At 46.3% G+C, this 18,569-nt stretch overlaps 1 protein-coding gene across 3 annotated transcripts in view; it reads left to right on the plus strand.

Annotated features, from left to right (window-relative positions):
• Gata3 (GATA binding protein 3) overlaps positions 1 to 18,081 on the plus strand; it is a 29,933-nt gene extending 11,852 nt beyond the window's left edge. For 2 of the 3 annotated variants that reach the window (XM_052729045.1, XM_052729044.1), the window contains exons 3-6: positions 1,056 to 1,592; positions 7,030 to 7,175; positions 12,589 to 12,714; positions 17,299 to 18,081. In XM_052729045.1, the coding sequence (XP_052585005.1) occupies positions 1,056 to 1,592; positions 7,030 to 7,175; positions 12,589 to 12,714; positions 17,299 to 17,583 (1,094 nt within the window). In that variant the 3' untranslated portion in view covers positions 17,584 to 18,081. The remainder of the gene's footprint in view (positions 1 to 1,055; positions 1,593 to 7,029; positions 7,176 to 12,588; positions 12,715 to 17,298) is intronic. The other variant, XM_052729046.1, reaches the window with a different exon arrangement.
• Positions 18,082 to 18,569: the final 488 nt, after the last annotated feature.

Genomic DNA, 18,569 nt, shown 5'->3' on the forward strand with positions numbered 1-18,569 from the left:
CAAGAGAATGCTCCATCTCTCTTGACTCCCCTCCCCTTCCTCTCGCTTAAGATTTTAGTTTCAGTATTGTTCTTAATGGTTGACGAGAATGTCAAATGGTGAGGCACACTGGATTGAAAGATCACGAAGAGCGTAGATTTGCGCTTGCAGTTTAAAGGTTCCCCTATCAGAGAGTACGGACTTCGATAACTCATGAACACCTTAAAATCGTGTATTTTAAATGAAGGTTAAACTTCTCTGTGTATGAGTCTCCCCTGGTTTCAAATAAACATATCAACTGGAATTTTGTGTCTCAGGTGAAAATTCATATACTGCCCTGGTAAATAGGAAAGTCTCGAGGGCCGAAGGGGCTTGTTTTATTCTTTTTTTCCTATAAGATTTGGAAGGGTGAAGAAAGAACAGAGGGGGGAAATCCTTCAAGGTTTTGGACAATGAAAGTTTCCTTGCAAATGTCTATTTCAGGCCTTTTGGAAGCAGCTTTGCCAGTTCTAAGCAAGCATTGAACTTTTCTGAAATTAACTCTCAAATGCATCCTGCCTTCCTTGCATTGGATGTTGGGAGCTGGGCCTCTCCTAGGGTTCAGGAGTGGTGTGGCCCCACTTCATCCTTCAGGCTGACTCCCTTATCAGCCTGGTTGGGATTAAGTCTGCGGTGGGAGAATCAGGGCCATTGAAAGAAACCAATAAATCAAGGCAGGTTCTAGAGAGAGACACCAGGAAATCTGATGTAGACTATGTATTTGGACAGGACAAATAAGCCACGAAACCCTTCTCCACGTCCTTGCAACTCCTCTGGAGTATTAGGAGCAGGCCTTTCGTTTTAGATTTGCTGGGTGTGGACAGGGTCTGCTTCCACCTCGAGGCGTGTGGGCCCGGTCCTCATGGACCCACGGTGATTAGAGGAGGTTTGAATTCTCTTGCTCAGTTGGGCCTGGAGGTTTGCTGACTGGGAGGTTGGGGGCGCCAGGGGTAGACTCTCCAGGTGTGTCCGAGGTTAGCTCTCAATGCGGTCTTCTTTTCTCTCCTTCTCTTCCTCTGCCATCGCTGGCGTCGCAGGGAGCCAAGTATGCCGCCCACCTCTGCTGCACGGATCCCTGCCCTGGCTTGATGGTGGAAAAGCCCTGAGCAGCCACCACACGGCCTCGCCCTGGAACCTCAGCCCTTTCTCCAAGACGTCCATCCACCACGGCTCCCCGGGGCCGCTGTCCGTCTACCCTCCGGCTTCCTCCTCTTCTCTGGCCGCAGGCCACTCCAGTCCGCATCTCTTCACCTTCCCACCCACCCCTCCGAAGGACGTCTCCCCAGACCCGTCGCTGTCCACCCCGGGATCAGCGGGCTCCGCCAGGCAAGATGAGAAAGAGTGCCTCAAATATCAGGTGCCGCTGCCGGATAGCATGAAGCTGGAGACTTCCCACTCCCGAGGCAGCATGACCACCCTGGGAGGGGCCTCATCCTCAGCCCACCACCCCATCACCACCTATCCGCCCTATGTGCCCGAGTACAGCTCCGGACTCTTCCCACCCAGCAGCCTGCTGGGAGGATCCCCTACTGGGTTCGGGTGTAAATCGAGGCCCAAGGCACGATCCAGCACAGGTAAGCCACCTCCACCCTTGGGAATCTCTCTTTCGCTCCCTCTTACTTCCTCTACACCCAGGTCAAGGCGAAAAAGGGTCTTCCTTCTCTCAAAAAAAAGGAGGGGGGAGAGTATTTGGGAGGCCTACAGGTATCACCCAGCCAAGCGGAGATCTACTTACTGTCTTCCATTCTTCCAGCCTGGGAAGAATGTGGTGTGTCTCAACTCCTACTGACTTAGGCTGCAGAGGGGAAGTGTGAGCTGCTTGTAAGCCCCCCCCCCCATCCCAGTGAGCTGGGAAAGGAAAAAGACTAACACAAACAAATGGATGCCCTTTCCTCTTGTCTGCTGAGGGACTTCTGGATTCTACCGCTAACCTTTAGTTTCCAAGACCAAATGGAAGGCCCCAGGAATAAATCTGTGGTGTTTAAAGCTAAAACGAAACCTCCTCCAACCTAAACAAACACAGGTCCCTCCTATGACCCCTTTGGCCTCTGTCAGTCGGACTGTTCCTCTTCCCTCTCCTAAGAGAGGGTCACTGGGGCTATAGCCAAGGACTGTCCTTTATAGAGGCACATATAAATAAAGCGTGTGTCTGTGTCATTTGGGAAGGAGGCAGACACTTTGTAAAATCAGCAGGCTTTGCAGGGAAAAGGGACTCTCAGCTGAACTTCTGAGGGCAGGAGGTGCCTCCCCAGTGGGATGCAGAACTAAAGGAACATCAAGGGCTCCTTGCCTAGTCAGTTACCTCCAGTGTCTTTTGGAGCATTCAGTGTGAACAGGAGCCGGAGGCCCCACTTAGGACCTCCAATTCCTGGAGTCAGTTGGAAGCCAGGTGTGGTAGGTAGAAAGGATTCTGCAGGTGTATGCTTCTGCTGCCTCTGTCTTCCCTCTCCCTCAAAAGCAAACGGTGTTTGCCAGCACACCGAGAGATGTATTCTAGCGAGGTCACTGCAGGAAAAGCATACACAGGCAGAATTTTTCTTTGCTTTAGAAATAAGACAAATTCATTCTCAGTTTGCGGCTACGAGAAGCAGTCAAAAGAGGTCGTGAGCAGACTGAAGTGTGTTTTTAGAAGGGATTTTGTGAAGACTCCTAAGGTGTCCTCGTTTCAGAGTGGGCCACTCCAACTACACAGATTGCATTAAAAAAGAAATGGTTAAAAAAACAACCAGTTGTCTGTGAAGGGCTGGATGAGCAGTCTTCAGACCATGCTTAGGTTTGGAAGACTTCAGGCAGGAGGATGCTGCAAGTGACCAGGAGATCAGTTTTCAGGGTTTTCCTCTCTCTTTCTTCCTTTCTTTTTCTTTTTTCTTTTTTTTCCCAGGGTGACATTCACTCTGACTGCCTGAGCAGGACTGTCTCTATTTAGTTGATATGTTTTAGCTAATCCAATTATTTTCAGACGGCTGCACGCGACAGTTGCATTGTTTATCCTGGGCCAGGAACTTTAATAGAGTCCGGATGCGGTTAGGCTGACAGAAAAACTCAGACCTGCATGTTCAGTACATGAAAGTAGGCAGGAGGGAGAAGAAGGAGGTAGGCTCGTTAGCAGAGTCAAAAAGAAAGCTAGAGCAAGAGAGAGCTGCGGGAGGAATGTGGTCTGCTAAGGTGCCAGGGCAAGCACTGGGCTTGTGGGGGGTGAAGGCGCTGGACTAGAGAGAGGTAGAAGTACTGGCTGTCTCCTACCGTGCTGCTGGAGGGCTGAAATCAAGGAACTGTGTGTTTTGAGGTTGCACTGGGGTTTAAAAACAAAGCAAAACAAAAATTGTCTGTACTGGCGGGGCTCTGAGGTCAGGGAAGTGCCTGGGCTCTGAGGCCGGTGTGGTGGCTGCGAGGGGGAGGGGGGGGCTCTGACTTTCCAGAAGACTCATTCTGTGCCCTCATTTCCACATTTCTTCTCCATCTCCTTAGGTTTGCACACTTTCTGTTCCTGGTTTGATCTGTTTCTTTCTCTCATTTTTTCCCTTAAGCTTGTATGTGAGGGGCGGGTGGGGAGAAGCAGGAGAGTACCAGGTTTCCCCTAAACCAGAGCCAGAAATACCTATGTATGCATTGTATTTATTTATTTATTTATTTTGGTGAAGGGGTGAAATTAGGCTTTTTGCTTCCTCCTTCTTCCTCCTTTCTCACAGTCATAAAAACCAAGAGTGGCATACCTGGCCCGCAAAGGACCTGGGACTTTTGGAGTGTAGAGGGAAGTTTCCAGAAGCTGTCAGTATGCAGAAGGTTGGCTAGTGGGAATTCTCGTACAGGATATTCTCTTAGGTTTATTTCCCTTTCCTCCTCTCCTCCTTTCCTCCTGTCCTCCCTCTTTTCCTCCTTCCTTTCTCTTTCCTCTTTGCGGATGCATTTATTGGACAAGACAGAAAAGAAACGCAGATCAGGGTTATGGCTGTGCTTTGGAGAGACGTTTGAGGCTGTGGTGAGGGCCTGCACTGCTTTCTTGATATCTTTGCTTTCGTTCTGGGATCTGTCTTTGAACAAAAGACAAAGCTGTTGCTGTTGCTTTTATTTTTCCCCAAAGGGCCATTTTTCTCAGTTTCCCTGATCACTTTTTGGATGTGGGTACCTCCCTCCACTCTCCTGAGAAAAATAGCTTACCCTGCCTTCTGCTCCTGCACAGCCCAGTTTCAGGGCTTCAGTCCGAAGCCCGAGGGGCATTTGCAAATGGCTGTTGAATGTCAAGAGGCCTCACAGCTCTGTGGTTCTTGTCACCTAAGAGAGGTGTCTGCTTGGCAGCTCACAGCACACAGGGGAGAGGCATGAGGAAGACAGAAAGCAGGAGAGTCAGGCCCTCCATTAGGAAAATTGGCTGTGTGCTGAAGTCATAGTAGAGGCAGGGAGAGATGAGAAGAGAGAAGCCCACGCAAGGCAGTCGAAAACTTGTGGAGTGAATCAAGACAGAAAATTACTCTAGTGAGCAGGGCTCTGCCTGAGAGCAACCGTCCTCGCTCTCTGCTTTCAAGGGCCCTCTGAAAAGGAAGCTGTCTTCCTCCCTCCTACCTGACAAAGGAAAGGAAATCAGCCTGGCCACAGGCTGGGAGATCCCCTCAGCGTCAGGGTGCCTAGGCATTCACCCTGCTCAGGGCAGCGGCTTGCTACCCTTCTGCTGTGCCTGGTGCAGGGAACATGTAAGCAGCAAGCTTACTCAGGGAAGGGGACTTAAGTGACTCCAGGGCAGACAGGATAAAAAGTGGGCCTTGGCTGGGTGGTGGCCCATACTGTCTCCCAGCATTCAGGCTGTGGGTGCAGTAGACACTTGGGAAGCCAAAACAGCCAAGGCTCCTGGCCGTGCCTCTACAGCTGGTATCCCCTTGCCTGCCCACTCATCCCTTCAGCTTCCCCACATCCGGTAGCCATATCCCATCAGAGCTGGACCCCACATGAAAATTGTCTGAGGATGATATACTCTAGAACCTTTGAGGAGAATCAAAAAAAGTTAACCAAGTTCCTATAAAAGTACCTTTGGCTATATGTGTAAGCAAATTTTATATCTAGTCCCAGGGACTCTAAGACAACAGGGAGAGTTCTCTGCAGACCCCATCCTAAGAGCCTTTTTTTGTAATTTGGATGGGAAAAAAATTCTCTGCTCAAATATTGTTTGAAAAAGCAAGTTTACACATAGCTCCTGGAGTTACGGGGAAGGTGAAAATGACGTTTCTCGTGGTTTTTCTGGCCACTGTTCGAAAGGGTTGGAGTTAAATTATAGTGATGATAACTTGCAAGAATTTGTCCCTGGAGAAGGTGACAAGCCCATAGGTGTGAACACCCCTTGTTCCTTTGGTTTTGATCTGGGATTTTCCAAAAATCATTAGGTCTTCTATCTACCAAGGTAGACTTTGTTCCTTTTCTGGGAAGCCAGAATTCCCAGTCACTCTTCTAGAGTTTCTTCCTTTACTTCGTGTGTCATTGATTAATCTCTCAAGACAAAGGGATTCCCTTTTTAACTGCTGAGGATCAAACCCAGTGCCTTGTACATGCTAGGTAAATCCTGCCCCCTCAAAGAAATCTTTCGGGCTGTTCTTGACTCGCCCATTCACCCTGAGTGTCTCCCTCTCATTACCTTGACCCACCTCTGTGGTGGGTCCAGCTGAGCTGCCTGCTCTTGTAGGGGACTGGGCTCTCCACTTCTTCCTGGGCTGGAGGAACTAAGAATGCTAGTGTATTTCTTCAGCTACCCGGAGTGGAAGAGGTTCTTCTGGAAAGGATCTTCCCCACTTTGAGAAGTTGCAAAGTCTCTCTGTCTGCTTTCTGGGGATCCATTTCTACTGAGGAACTTTCTGGGAGTAAGTCCCTGTCCTGATTCAGCCCTGGTTTTGGGAACGAACAAACCTGGCTGGGCTGGTTTTCTGTTTGTTTATTTGTGGTTTTGGAAAAAGAGAAGCTGCTGGTGGGTGGGTCGGGCCTCAGTTAATGCGTGGACCAGCATCCCCCACCTCCTTAACTAACTCTTCTCCTAATCTTTATCTGACCTTCATTCTGTCCTTTCTGCCCTTTCTTCTCCTGGCTTTCCCCATCTTGCAGATCTCCTGCCTAAAGGCTTGTACTGTGCTTCCTTCCTTCAGCCCTTGGCTGGCCAGGCTGGGGCCAGAGTCTAACTTCAATTAATTCTTCTAGTAGCGGCTGGAAACCTACAGGAAATGTGGTGTTTTCTGAAGGGGAGGCTGTGAGAACAGGAGGATGAGTCAGTCCTGCTGGGCCTTAATTGATGACTTTGCAACTAGGGGCACTTGCAGTTTTATTGGAAGTAAAAGATGTGAAGTTCTAGCTACTCAATCAATCAGACAATTGATCAATCTATACATCCATCTATTATCTGTGTATCTATCTAGCCATCGATTAATCTCTCCTTTCTCCCCATCCTAATCTTCATTATTGAGTCAGTCTGTATAGACAGCTCTGTGACCAACTGGGTCACCATTCCTTGCTTCGTCTGAGGAAGCTGAAAAAGTCCTTTGCTTTGGCCACTGACTGTCCTGCACTCAGCATGCTCTCAGAGAAACGCTTTAAGATTCAGTCTCTTGCCTTTCGGCTCTGTCCTCCTCACTGGGTGGGACGTGTTGAAGTCAAGATTCTGCTGCTCTTTACTCACCTGAAGTCTGTTGGTAACAGGAAGAGTTATGTCGGACACAATAGTCATAACTTTGGAGCACTTTGGAGATGGCGTGAACTGCTCCCCCACCCAAATGAGTTTGGAAGTGTTTTTATTTTCCCTTCAAATTTTGGGGTGTGTGTGTGTGTGTGTGTGTGTGTGTGTGTGTGTGTGTGTGTGTGTGAAGGATGGAAAACAACTTCTGGGGGATCTCAGGGATGGTATGCAGGCCTCAGAAGACTTGGCGGCCAGTGCCTTTACTCACTGAGGGATCTCACAGACCCTCCCTCATAATTCTAAATGTCATCTCCTTTTGGTATGCTTTCCTTCCATAAGTGACTTATCTGTGATCTTGTTTCCAGAAGGCAGGGAGTGTGTGAACTGTGGGGCCACCTCCACCCCACTGTGGCGGCGAGATGGTACTGGGCACTACCTCTGCAACGCCTGCGGACTGTACCATAAGATGAATGGACAGAACCGGCCCCTTATCAAGCCCAAGCGGAGGCTGGTAAGTTCTTGGAAGGCCTGAACTCATGGAACTGTTTTGTGTTTTCCATGTTGTCTCTGGGATGGATGGCTTTCTGAAGGAAATTGTCGGGACGGTTGAGAACCACGTCAGCTTGCTTAGGACAGCTTTCTCTCCCTTCTTCTTCCCTTTCTTTTTACCTTTTCTCGACACCTCACCCCACTCCCCCTTTCCCCTTTCCTCTTCTTTTTTTCAAATTAGATGCAGAAAAACTGTATTTTTGTCTTTCATGTTTAAGTCACTTCTTAAATTTTAAGGATACTAACTTATTGGTTATCACAACTGAAACTTATTTCCCAACGGAATAACTAAGCTTAACAATGTCAGGGCAACAGCGTCAGTAGTTGCTGCGTGCATCACAGAGAGAAGTTTAACGAGGGAAGGAAATATCCCAGGAACCATTTAGAACATACCCTGGAAGTAGTGGAAGGCTCTGAGGAAGCAGTTACAGATCCAGGGCTGGGGATGACCTTCTGGTGTCAACGCTTTAAGACTCATAGGACTTGGTGCAGTAATGCACTCCTGTAATGCCGGAATTTAGGAAGTGGAGCCACAAGATCAGGAGTTCAAGGCCAGTCTCGGCCACATGTAGAATTTGAAGGTGGCCTGGGCCATGGGATTGATGCTGAATTAGCCGAATTTCAGACTCAGCCCTTGGTATTTTTCTGCTTCTGGGTCTGAGACAGTGAGGACTTTTGCAGGTGATTCCTGGGGAAGGTTTGTGATTCCTGTCTTGACTTCTGGTCTCCTAGCCTCTGATTTGTTTGTTTGTTTGTTTATTCATTCATTCATTCATTTATTTATAACAACTCTCCATAGGGCGATAGTTTCCGGCTCCCACCACATACACTTTCTTTTATTTCTGGAGCTTTTCGGTTATTAGGAATACTTGAGAAAACCTTGAAGCATTGTGCATTTATAAAGAAAGTGAACAGGAGGCGTTTGTTTGTAAACTTGACTCTGAAACCTTGGGCCGGATTGAACAATGATTATATATAAGACAGTAAGAGTAGTTGGCCCGCAGAGGCGACATCAAAATGCTGGAGTGGAGGGGAAGAATTTCTCCGTGCAGATCCTAAGGGGGAAAAACAGAGCAAAACCCGAGCAGACACTCCCCCACTCCCCCCTCTTGAAAGCAATATTAGTCTTCCCTGCCTGACAGCAGTGCAGTTAACACCTTTTGCCTCCTCCTTAGAAAAAGGAAAACTGCCGGGCGGTGGTGGCGCACGCCTTTAATCCCAGCACTTGGGAGGCAGAGCCAGGTGGATCTCTGTGAGTTCGAGGCCAGCCTGGGCTACCAAGTGAGTCCCAGGAAAGGCGCAAAGCTACACAGAGAAACCCTGTCTCAAAAAACCAAAAAAAAAAAAAAAAAAAAAAAAAAAGAAAAAAAGAAAAAGGAAAACTTTCTAGGGTGGAAGTGCCCACACATGACTTCATATTTTTTTTTTTTTTTTTTTTTTTTTTGCCAATCTTAGATCTCTAGGCTTCATTCTATCTGATCTTTGCCCTTTTCTCCAACTGTCTCACCCCCCCGCCTCCTCCCCCCACTTCTCATGCAGTTTAAGGGTTTTTTTTTTCTCCCCCCTTCTCTTATGTGCAACTTCCTAGGAAAAAGCTGCCGGATATCTGAGGGCTAGAGATAACTCATAAACAGCAACTCAGCTTCTCCAACTTAAACATCAAGATGTTTAGACGGATCAGAACAAGAAGCACTAGAAAAAAAAAATGGCTGGAGGTGTTAGCTCAGAATGAGTGTGATCACACCGCAAAAGAATGCCGTGAATCATTCAGAACCCAGCCTTAGTGAAAAAAAAAAGCAAAAAAAAAAAAAAAACAAAAAACCAACAACAAAACTTCTTCTTGAAATATATCATGATACAGTTATAGTTTTTTAACTTTAAAGTAAAGACAAAAAATTATAAAGATCTGAAAAGTCTCATAGTTTTCTAATGAATGAAGGAGAATTTATCTGGCCTTGTCAGAGAGCAGAGGGGAAGACTACTATTTTATATAGGTTTGCCTCCCCTCGCCTTTCATAGGAAGTCTGTGGAACTCTGAGTAATAATTGATTTTAATTCTAGAGTTCATAGGCTGTCACAATTTAAGCTGTCTGTGTTAACCATCTCCCCCCACCAGGGGGGTGGCATTGATATTTTTCAATCCCATTATAATTCATATGCTACATGGAGACACGTAGAAGTTTCTCTCTCTTTCTCTTTTAATTTATTTGTGTGTGTGTGCTGCGTGCTGCTGTGCGTGTGTGGAAATCAGCAGATAACTTGCAGCAAGAGTCAGTACGCTCTCACCACGTGAGTTCCGGGGATCGAACTCAGATCATCAGAGTTGCTGGCAAGCCCCTTTACCCTCTGAGTCATCACACCAGCTTGTCTCCCAACCCCCTTTAGATGCTTTCTACTTCTAAAGACCTAGACCCTTTCCTTTTCTTTCCTTCCCTCCCCTTCGAGCCGGGGTGCAGCCGGCTAGGCTTATGTATGCCAAGGACACTGGGGCTGTGTTCTCTTCTGTCTCTTCATTTCGGCCCAGCCTTTACAGCTTGCTGGCTTTGTTTCCATGTATTTGCTGACCCACTGATGACCACTTACCCCATCGTGTATCTCCATGAGATACAAATCAAACACTGACATAGAAGAGAGGACCCATGGCCAGATCTATAGCTTTTCCTCCTTCTAGTATTCCAGAATTTTCTTATGTCTTACAATTAGAATGGGTTAGCTTGCCTTATCAAAGGGCTTATTGATGCCCGGGCCACTGAGCCCAGCAGTGTGGTTCTGGGCAACTCTGTAGGTTTACATAAACTCTGTCTTGCCAGAGACATATCCTGGCACACACATGTATTTATGATCTTTACAATCTACTGCAAAGGATTATTTATGTATGTACTGAATTCTTTCTTTAGTGCACTCATTGTATTAATTGGCTTTATATTTACATTATACATTCAAAATTACTGAACTGGGAAAGCTGGTTGCCTGAGTGGACACTGTTGGGCTTGATCTGAATGTTTCTCCTGAAATACCATAGAATGGTGACAATAATCACATGTAACATAATTGTCACAAATCATTAGGCGCTGGTTTTCAGTAGGACTTTCTTTCAGAGAGCACATGAGGGGAAATCGTTATTTAAGTATTAAATGATCACATTTCACAAAGGCAGATGGCCAAAAGCTCCAGAATCAGCACCAACACCTCGTGCTGCAGTGACTTATTTTCAGAATGGACAGCATGAAAGCAGCACCTCTCCACGGTGATAGACATGGGCTGTTTTTAATTTCACTTCCTTGCAATCCCTAAAAGTCTGAGCTCGGCTATTTGAAGCCCATGGGAGCAGATCTGCGGACAACCTAGGGCTTTAAAAGGAAGGAATCTGTCTGCTGAACTCCATCAAAATTACCATTGGGCTTCCGAACTCGGCTTTGACTGTTGCTACTTTGTTGCGCTTGATACAGAATCGATAGAGAATAAAGCTGGGGTTCTGTAGTTTTTAGTTTCAAGTTCTTCACATTATAGCAGTCTATTTTCCTCCCTTCTTCCTTCTTTCCTTCCCTTTCCTTCTTCCTCTCTCCTTCCCTTTCCCCCTGCTTCCTCCTTCTTTCCTGCTTTCCTTGTCTTTTTGGGGAAGCCCTAGGGGTCCAGAACGGGCCTTTTGCTATGTTAAATAGTCCTTCCACTGAGCTGAGTCTCCAGCTTTCACGCCAGAAGTTTCTTGATGTTACTGAATGCTTTTTATCTTCTGTTCTTTACTATTAATTTTGAACTCAGGATCCAGACTCTTTTTTGAGTTACCATTTTCTTTTCAAGGGGAGGAGGAGTATTTTAGAAAAGACAGCTCCATTTTCTTTTTATTTTGTGTGTGTGTGTGTGTGTGTGTGTGTGTGTGTGTGTGTGTGTAGATCAAAGTGCAACTTGTAGGAGTTGGTTCTTTCCTTCCACCACATGGGTTCTAGGGATCCAGTCAGCCTTGGTTGTGAGTGTCTTTATCGGCAAGCTATCTTGATGGCCCACAGTTCCATTTTCTTTCTATAGTTTTGACTTTAAATTTTCAAAAAAAAATGTGCATAAAAAAAGTTGCCTGATTAATTCAAATACGCAAAAAGTAAAAGAGATCTCTCCCTGTTAAAGAAAATGAAAGCAGAGCTAAGGACATTTAAATTTAATTTTTGAGACAGGTTTTCTCTTTGTAGCCCACACTGTCCTGGAACCTCTTGTGTAGCCCAGGCTGTCCTCAAGGTAGTGGCAATCTTGCAAGTTTTCAAGGGCAGGAATTACAGTTGTAAGTGAGCCACAAGCCTCCATCACCAAGAATTAAAATTCAAGATGCGGCTGATGCTTGGCCTGTGACTCCTAGGAAACCTTAACTTCACATAGGTGGGGGGAGACTCGAGCCAGGTGGGCAGGTGGTGTCCAGGATTCCTACGAAATATTCAAAGTACCTTTTTTTTTTGGATTGTCTCATTACATGATGGCTACCTACCTAAAGCTGTGGAGGGTAGCTGCCCTGGGAGTGGCAAGTAGCCAGCCAAGTCTGAAAGTGTCAGCTGTGTGGGATGGCTGCAGGGTCTTGTTGACTTAGGATGCTCTGTTCCTAAATCATGGCACCCTGAGTTTTTCGTATTTTGTAGCCTTTAAAATATCTACATTTATACATCTATATAGAAACTCAATTTTTAGTTTAGCATACAAAGGATCGGGTTTCAGCAGGCTGTCTTTGTACATCTGTGTTAGCATACCTTATTCTCAGCTGCTTCCTTTTCCCACTGTGTATCCCCAGCGAGCAGCAATCCTCCTGCCCCAGCTTCAGAGTTCTAGATTTCCGGACAACCGCCACTCTGTCCAGCTATTTCAACATTTCCTGATTTGGGGAGTCTAGCAAGGTTTTTTCCTAGCTCAGGTGTGCTTTCATTTTGCTGTTAGTGGGCCCCGACAGCCAGCAGCTGATGTAGAGATCAATATTCTTGGTAGTCTTTCTTGAAAAAGACCTCTGTGGGCTTGGGAATGATGAATGGAGAGGACTAAGAGCTTGGTACCAAAATTAGTCCGGCTAATGAAAATTGTCACCTTAAAAATGAACTCTGTGGTGTACTTCATGAGGATGGAGGGAGGAAGTAATGTTCCCAGGGGTTGGCATTGGCATCCTGCTTCTCTCTACTTCTGCACTCAGGTTGCCTACTGAGGCCCCTCAAACTCCTAAACACTGGATTGGCTGCATCTTTCTTTTCAAGGACGATCTGGGATCTTTACGACTTTTATGTGGCCCACTTGCTAGTTTTGATTTCAATATCTTTTTTTTTTCCCCTCCACACCTGTTTCTGTCGCTCCACCAACACATTTACTGTTTGTTCTGATTTTATTCTGCCCTCTCTCCCCACTCCCAGTCAGCAGCAAGGAGAGCAGGGACATCCTGTGCCAACTGTCAGACCACCACCACCACCCTCTGGAGGAGGAATGCTAATGGGGACCCTGTCTGCAATGCCTGTGGACTCTACTACAAGCTCCACAATGTAAGTGGGACTGGACCCAGCCGGGGCGGTGGGGATCCGGACCACACCGTGGAACCGGCACCAGTGTCCAGATTTGTGATGGGGTTCAGTCAGTCTTTTTGGAGTTAAGCAACTTGTTCAGAAATCAGCACAGTAGGACTGAGCTTTTTATTTATAATTCTTGGCTTTCTGAGACACCTGTTTTATATAGCCCAGGCTAGCTTTGAACTCTCGATGTAGAGGGGTCTGGCCTTTCACTCCTGGTCCTCCCATTGCAGCTTCTTCCAGAGAGCTAGGTTTATAGATGTGTGTTACCACATGTGGCTGGACATAGTTTTGAAAATACCTTTGCTGCGATGGAAGGGGCTAGAGACAGAGAAGGATCCCAGGTTTCGTAACACACCCATAATCTTGTCACTTAGAAGGCTGAGACAGGAGGACTACCATGAGCTGGAGGCCGCCATGGCCTAAGCAGCTAGTACTGGACCAACCTAGGCTACATAGCAAGATCCTGTCTCAAAAACAACAACAAAAAAGACGGAGAAGAATGTTGCCCACTACCCACTTAGTATGTTTTGGACAGTTTTTATGGGAGGTTGAAACCCAATACGTATCATGGACCTGTGTAGGTTTTAAGGGTGAAAAACATCTTCTTGGACAACAGAAAAACCATCTGTTCTAAGTTAAGCCAGGTCAGGTGGTGCATGCCTTTAATTCTGGTGCTTGGGGGGCAAACGCAGGTAGATTGTTGTGAGTTCCAGGCCAGCCTGGTCTACATAGTGAATTCTCGGACAGCCAGGGCTTCATAAGGATACCCGCGTTTCAAAAAACAAAACGAAACAGAAAGCCACCGGTTCTGTTTCCATGCTCCCTTGCACGGGGTGGGGCCAGGTAGCACCTCCCTTGCAGGAGAACGGGAATTAGATAAATATGTGGTGCTGCCGTCCGTTTCTGAGTCAAATAGGACAGTTTTGGTTACTGATGAGAAGAAGCCCGGCTGTCCCTGTGCTGCGAACTTCAGATGATCCTCCGCGGGACAAACACAAACTGAAATGTCCCGAAGAGTTCCCTGCTTGTCTTTGTCCCGACCAGCTTCCTGCCACATGTAAACAACTGAGGGGAGAAGTGAGGTTGGGGGAGAAGAACTGGTGACTTCTTCCTTCTGGACCTCATTAGCAGAGTGATAATTGCCAGTCAACAGAGATAGCTGGATCTACCCCGCCTTTTTTTTTTTTTTTTTTTTTTTTTTTTGAAACAGGGTCTCATATTGCCTAGGCTGGCCTTGAACTCACTACGTAGCAGAAGACAGCCTCAAATGTGTGGTTAATCCCAAGCAAAAAACAAACAAACAAAAAAAACCACAAAAACCCAAAAAACAAAAACCAACCGAAAAACCCAAACTGTCCCCTTTCTTCTATTCAGCTTTAAGTTACTTTCCTGGTGTCTTTTGCCTTTGGCAGAGTTTGGGAGGAATGAGGAAGAGGCAGACATTTTTGCTTGGGGCTGTTCTGGCAGTAACTCACTTTACCCAGGAATACATGGGAATCCAAAGGAAGCTTTTCTCCCTCTCCTTCCCTCCCCCTCCCACCCCACTCTGTGTCTGTTTCTCTCTTTGCTTCTGTCCCTCTGTCTGTCTTTGTCTCTTTCTCTGTGTGTCTGTCTCTCTCTGGGAGAAAGTTTCTGAGATTCCATAGGAGTCTAAACTCACACCTTTTGACACAGTCCCCTTCCGTGTTGCCCAGTATAAGGAAACCCAAGGCTTCCTAAGTGGGATCTGCTGTTCTCCCCCACTCCTGGGCCATAATACACACAGATTTATCAGCAATTAAACCTAGTCCTGCTTTCAAATATGGGGCAGAGGCTCTCAAAGATTTGTGATTAAGATGGTGAGGACTGGAACATTAGCACTTATTATTAGCTCTCCGGGCACCCCCCAGCCTATGCGGTTATTTTCTGAGCTACAATTTCCAGCTCTCTAAGAATGTCCATGCTACTTGATGACATGTGAGCCCCAGACAGCCCTATGATGTAGATAGGGCAAAGACTCTTTTTATTTTGGTTGTACTTGAAGGAGTTATGACTCAGAAAGGCACATCCCTAGGGTATGCAGGGTGATGTAACTAATGAAGTAAACGTCAAGACTGATTTCGGGGTGTCAGAGACCTTCCTCGGAAGTCGGGGTATCAGGCACACAGGAGAGTTGGAAAGTTAACAATCTGACCTTTCGGGGCAACAAGATCTCCGTGGGCTGTCACGAGTGCATTTCTTTACCACCTTCATGGAGTTATAGAATTATGGGAAACTAGCCTCTTCTAATTTTAAAATAGTATTGATGAGCTACATACGATGAAGCTGGTTTTTCACATAAATATATGTGTGCATATTTTTCGAACAATGCTTTCTTCCCCGGTGGTCCTAGGGATGGACCCAGAGCGTTAGGCACGTGAGGCGAGTGCTGTAGTGCTGAGTCATACTCTCAACCTATTGACCTTTTCTCTATTGCTCACTCCTCATTCCTTCCTGGACCCAGCAATCCCCCTGCTTCAGCCCCCAAGTGCTGCAGTTACAAGCTTAAGGTGAGGGGGGAGAATTTCCTCGTTCTCATGTGTGCTTTCTTTTTTTCTTCTTCTGCCTTTTGGCTTAGTACGGGGTTCATCAAAGGAGGTAACTTAGGTGTGTTTAACAATAAGATACTAATCTGTGACCATTTTCTTGGCATGTAATTTCTCCTGCCCATGCTGTGTCTGCACATGTATGCCACAGGCTCGTCTCTTCTTATCTAGGAGTTGAGATGAGTGCCTATCTCTGCATCAACGTATCTAGGTGTGTTGGGACTAGCTATCTATGGTCATGTCGCTCTTGGTGTAACTAGATATTATATTTAGATATCTGGCTGTGTGCATCTAGCGCTGGGTGTACACAGTGGTGTATCTAGACATTATCTTAGGGAAGGTCTGATGTGGGAGTGGATACCTGTCATCTCTGTGGGCGGCATCTTTATCTTCCTGACAACCTGAAGGAGCCCTGAGACATTTTTCTGGCACCGACTTTGGCTCCTTTGCTTCTCCTCACCCCATCTTCCTGTCATAGGGGTAAATAAGGTCAGAGGCTCCAGTGTGGGGCTCTGGATCCCTCTCAGGTGACCTCTGCCAGCACCAGGAAACCATGTTCTTACTGCAGCCAGAAACTTGGTCCTGCTTGGCTATTTGGGTCTTTTACTCCTCAACTGTCATTTCTAACCTCAGGAGCAGAGAAGACCAGAGCCAAGGGGGTCTTTTTATCCACTTTGGAGAAGGCTTGGTGACTGGGGCTGTTCACCCTTAGCATGGCAGGCAGCACTGGGCCCTCATTGCCTCGTGTCAAGGTTCTTGGTTGCATTCCTGGGAACACGGCTAGCTGTGCAGCTGGTTCATTGTGGCAGATGTGTGCTGCTGACGTTGACTTGCCCGGCTCTCCTTGAAGAGCAGCCTCTGTTAGCTTTGCAAACTCCCGTCCTTGATTCTGGGTCCCCAAAGTATATGAATTTTAAAAGGACACTTAATCACTTAACCAAAAAGGATTTTTAGGTATCAAAGTCTAGTGTTCTCTCTTTCTCTCAGTGGGGTCTTGCTAGTAGCTCAGGCTAGCCCGGAACTCTTAGCCCTCCCAACCCTGCGTTCTAGGTGTATGCCATCATGCCCTGTGAGCCTAGCAGTCTTCCGATTAGGGGTCTTGGCATCTTTTTCTGATGCATTCTTGGTTTTTAATTTTGACTGCGAGTTTCCTCTCAAAGGACTTTGGGTTGATTGGTTTTAGCTGTTTGTCTGGTTCAAAGTGCAGAGGCAGGCTAGGGGCAACAACAGCTTTCAATCACTGTGGTTGCTGTTGGGTGACGTGGGCACAGGGCTATCCTTGGGAGGAGCACTCTGCTTTCCTTTAGGCTCCAGGGCTGTGTATGTAGCTCCTAGCAGGGTGAGACCTCGGGTTCCATCCCCAGAACACCCCTCCCTCCAAAAATCTCAGAACACACATATTCCAGGGGAAGCTTTTCCAGGACATCACAATGTGAAAAAACCAGCTGGAAGAGTGGCAGCCAAACCTTTGCAGAGAAGAACAGGAGTCCTAGTTTCCAAGAAAGGTAGATTTCCACACTGGAGGCTTGACTCTCCTTTGCTCTATGTGGCAAGCCCCAGATTAGATCCATTAAACTAGTAAACAAGATGCTGTTTCTCCCCTGGAAAGTGCCCCCAAAAGCCCGTCTTCCCATGAAATACCTTAGGGAAATTTTAAGAAAGCAAGACAGGTTATTGTATTTTAAGTTACCAGGCATAACACTCATACTAGGTGGGTCCTGAGCATGCCAGCTTCCTGAGTTGGATGTCGATGAGGATTAGTTGAATTGTGCTTGGAGGTTCTGGGCTTTGAAAGCTGTAGCAACTGAGTCAGAACCCCTATACCCTAAGACCTGCAGCACTTGGGTCCCTGGGGAAAAAAGGAAGGAGCAGGTGGGACTAAGGAAGGGGGCAACCGACACAGGTGGCAGGCTCCCATGCCACTGTCTAAAAGCCCGTACCATTTCAAAGGCAGCAAAAAAGTAAAAAAAAAAAAAAATTGATCTTTGTTTAGATTAACAGACCCCTGACTATGAAGAAGGAAGGCATCCAGACCCGAAACCGGAAGATGTCTAGCAAATCCAAAAAGTGCAAAAAGGTGCATGATGCGCTGGAGGACTTCCCCAAGAGCAGCTCCTTCAACCCGGCTGCCCTCTCCAGACACATGTCATCCTTGAGTCACATCTCCCCGTTCAGCCACTCCAGCCACATGCTGACTACGCCGACGCCCATGCACCCGCCCTCGGGCCTCTCCTTTGGACCTCACCATCCTTCCAGTATGGTCACAGCCATGGGGTAGAGGGAGAGCCCTGCTCCGGACGCACGAGGAGTTTCCGAGTCCACAAAGAATCCCTCTGACCCCTTCTACTTGCGTTTTTGCAGGAGCAGTATCATGAAGCCCGGAAGCGACAGATCTGTGTTTTTGAAGGCAGAAAGCAAAATGCTCGCTTCTTTTTCAAAGGAGCTCCCGGTGGTGTCTGTGTTCCCACCACTGAATCCGGATCCCATTTGTGAATAAGCCATTCAGACTCATATTCCCTATTTAACAGGGTCTCTAGTGCTGTGAAAAAAAAATATTGCTGAACATTGCATATAACTTATATTGTAAGAAATACTGTACATTTGAGGAAGACTTTATTGTACCTGGATAGCTGTAAGAAAGGCATGAAGGACGCCAAGAATTTTAAGGAATATAGGGAAAATAAAGTATGGAGAGAGATACAGAAGAAACTAAGTCTCGATGTCCATTTATGGGCACGCTGTCAGTTTTGTTTCCCTTTAGTTGTTTGATGCATTAAAAAAAAAAAAAAAATAACAAAAAAAGAAAAAAAAAGAAATGAAAAAGAAAAAAAAAAAGAAAAGAAAAAAATCCAAGAAAAAAATTGTTGTAGGCAAATCATATGTTCCAGGCTGTGAGCCTTTGCAAAGGAAATTTCAGATCCGGCAGTCTGTGAAATCCCACCGATTGCCAGTGAGGATTTAAGAATGTCATGTCTAGGCCTACAAGCTCTGTGAACTAGTCCCCTGTAATTGTTGTTTGTATGTATAATTCAGAAGCACCAAAATAAGAAAAGATGTAGATTTATTTCATCATATTATACAGACTGAATTGTTGTATAAATTTATTTACTGCTAGCGTTAAGAACTTTTTTTTTTTTTTTTTTTTTTTTTTTTTTTTTGGTTTTAATGTTTTCCTTCTCCCTGGATTTTCAGTTGAATAAACTAGCTTGCTTTCTCAGTTGACCTAAGGTGGATGTACTCTGGAGGGTTTATTTTTTTCCTTTT

The sequence above is a fragment of the Peromyscus californicus genome, unplaced genomic scaffold, assembly GCF_007827085.1.
Source record: "Peromyscus californicus insignis strain IS unplaced genomic scaffold, ASM782708v3 Scaffold_8__1_contigs__length_139910024, whole genome shotgun sequence".
In the NCBI taxonomy this organism is placed as follows: Eukaryota; Metazoa; Chordata; class Mammalia; order Rodentia; family Cricetidae; genus Peromyscus; species Peromyscus californicus.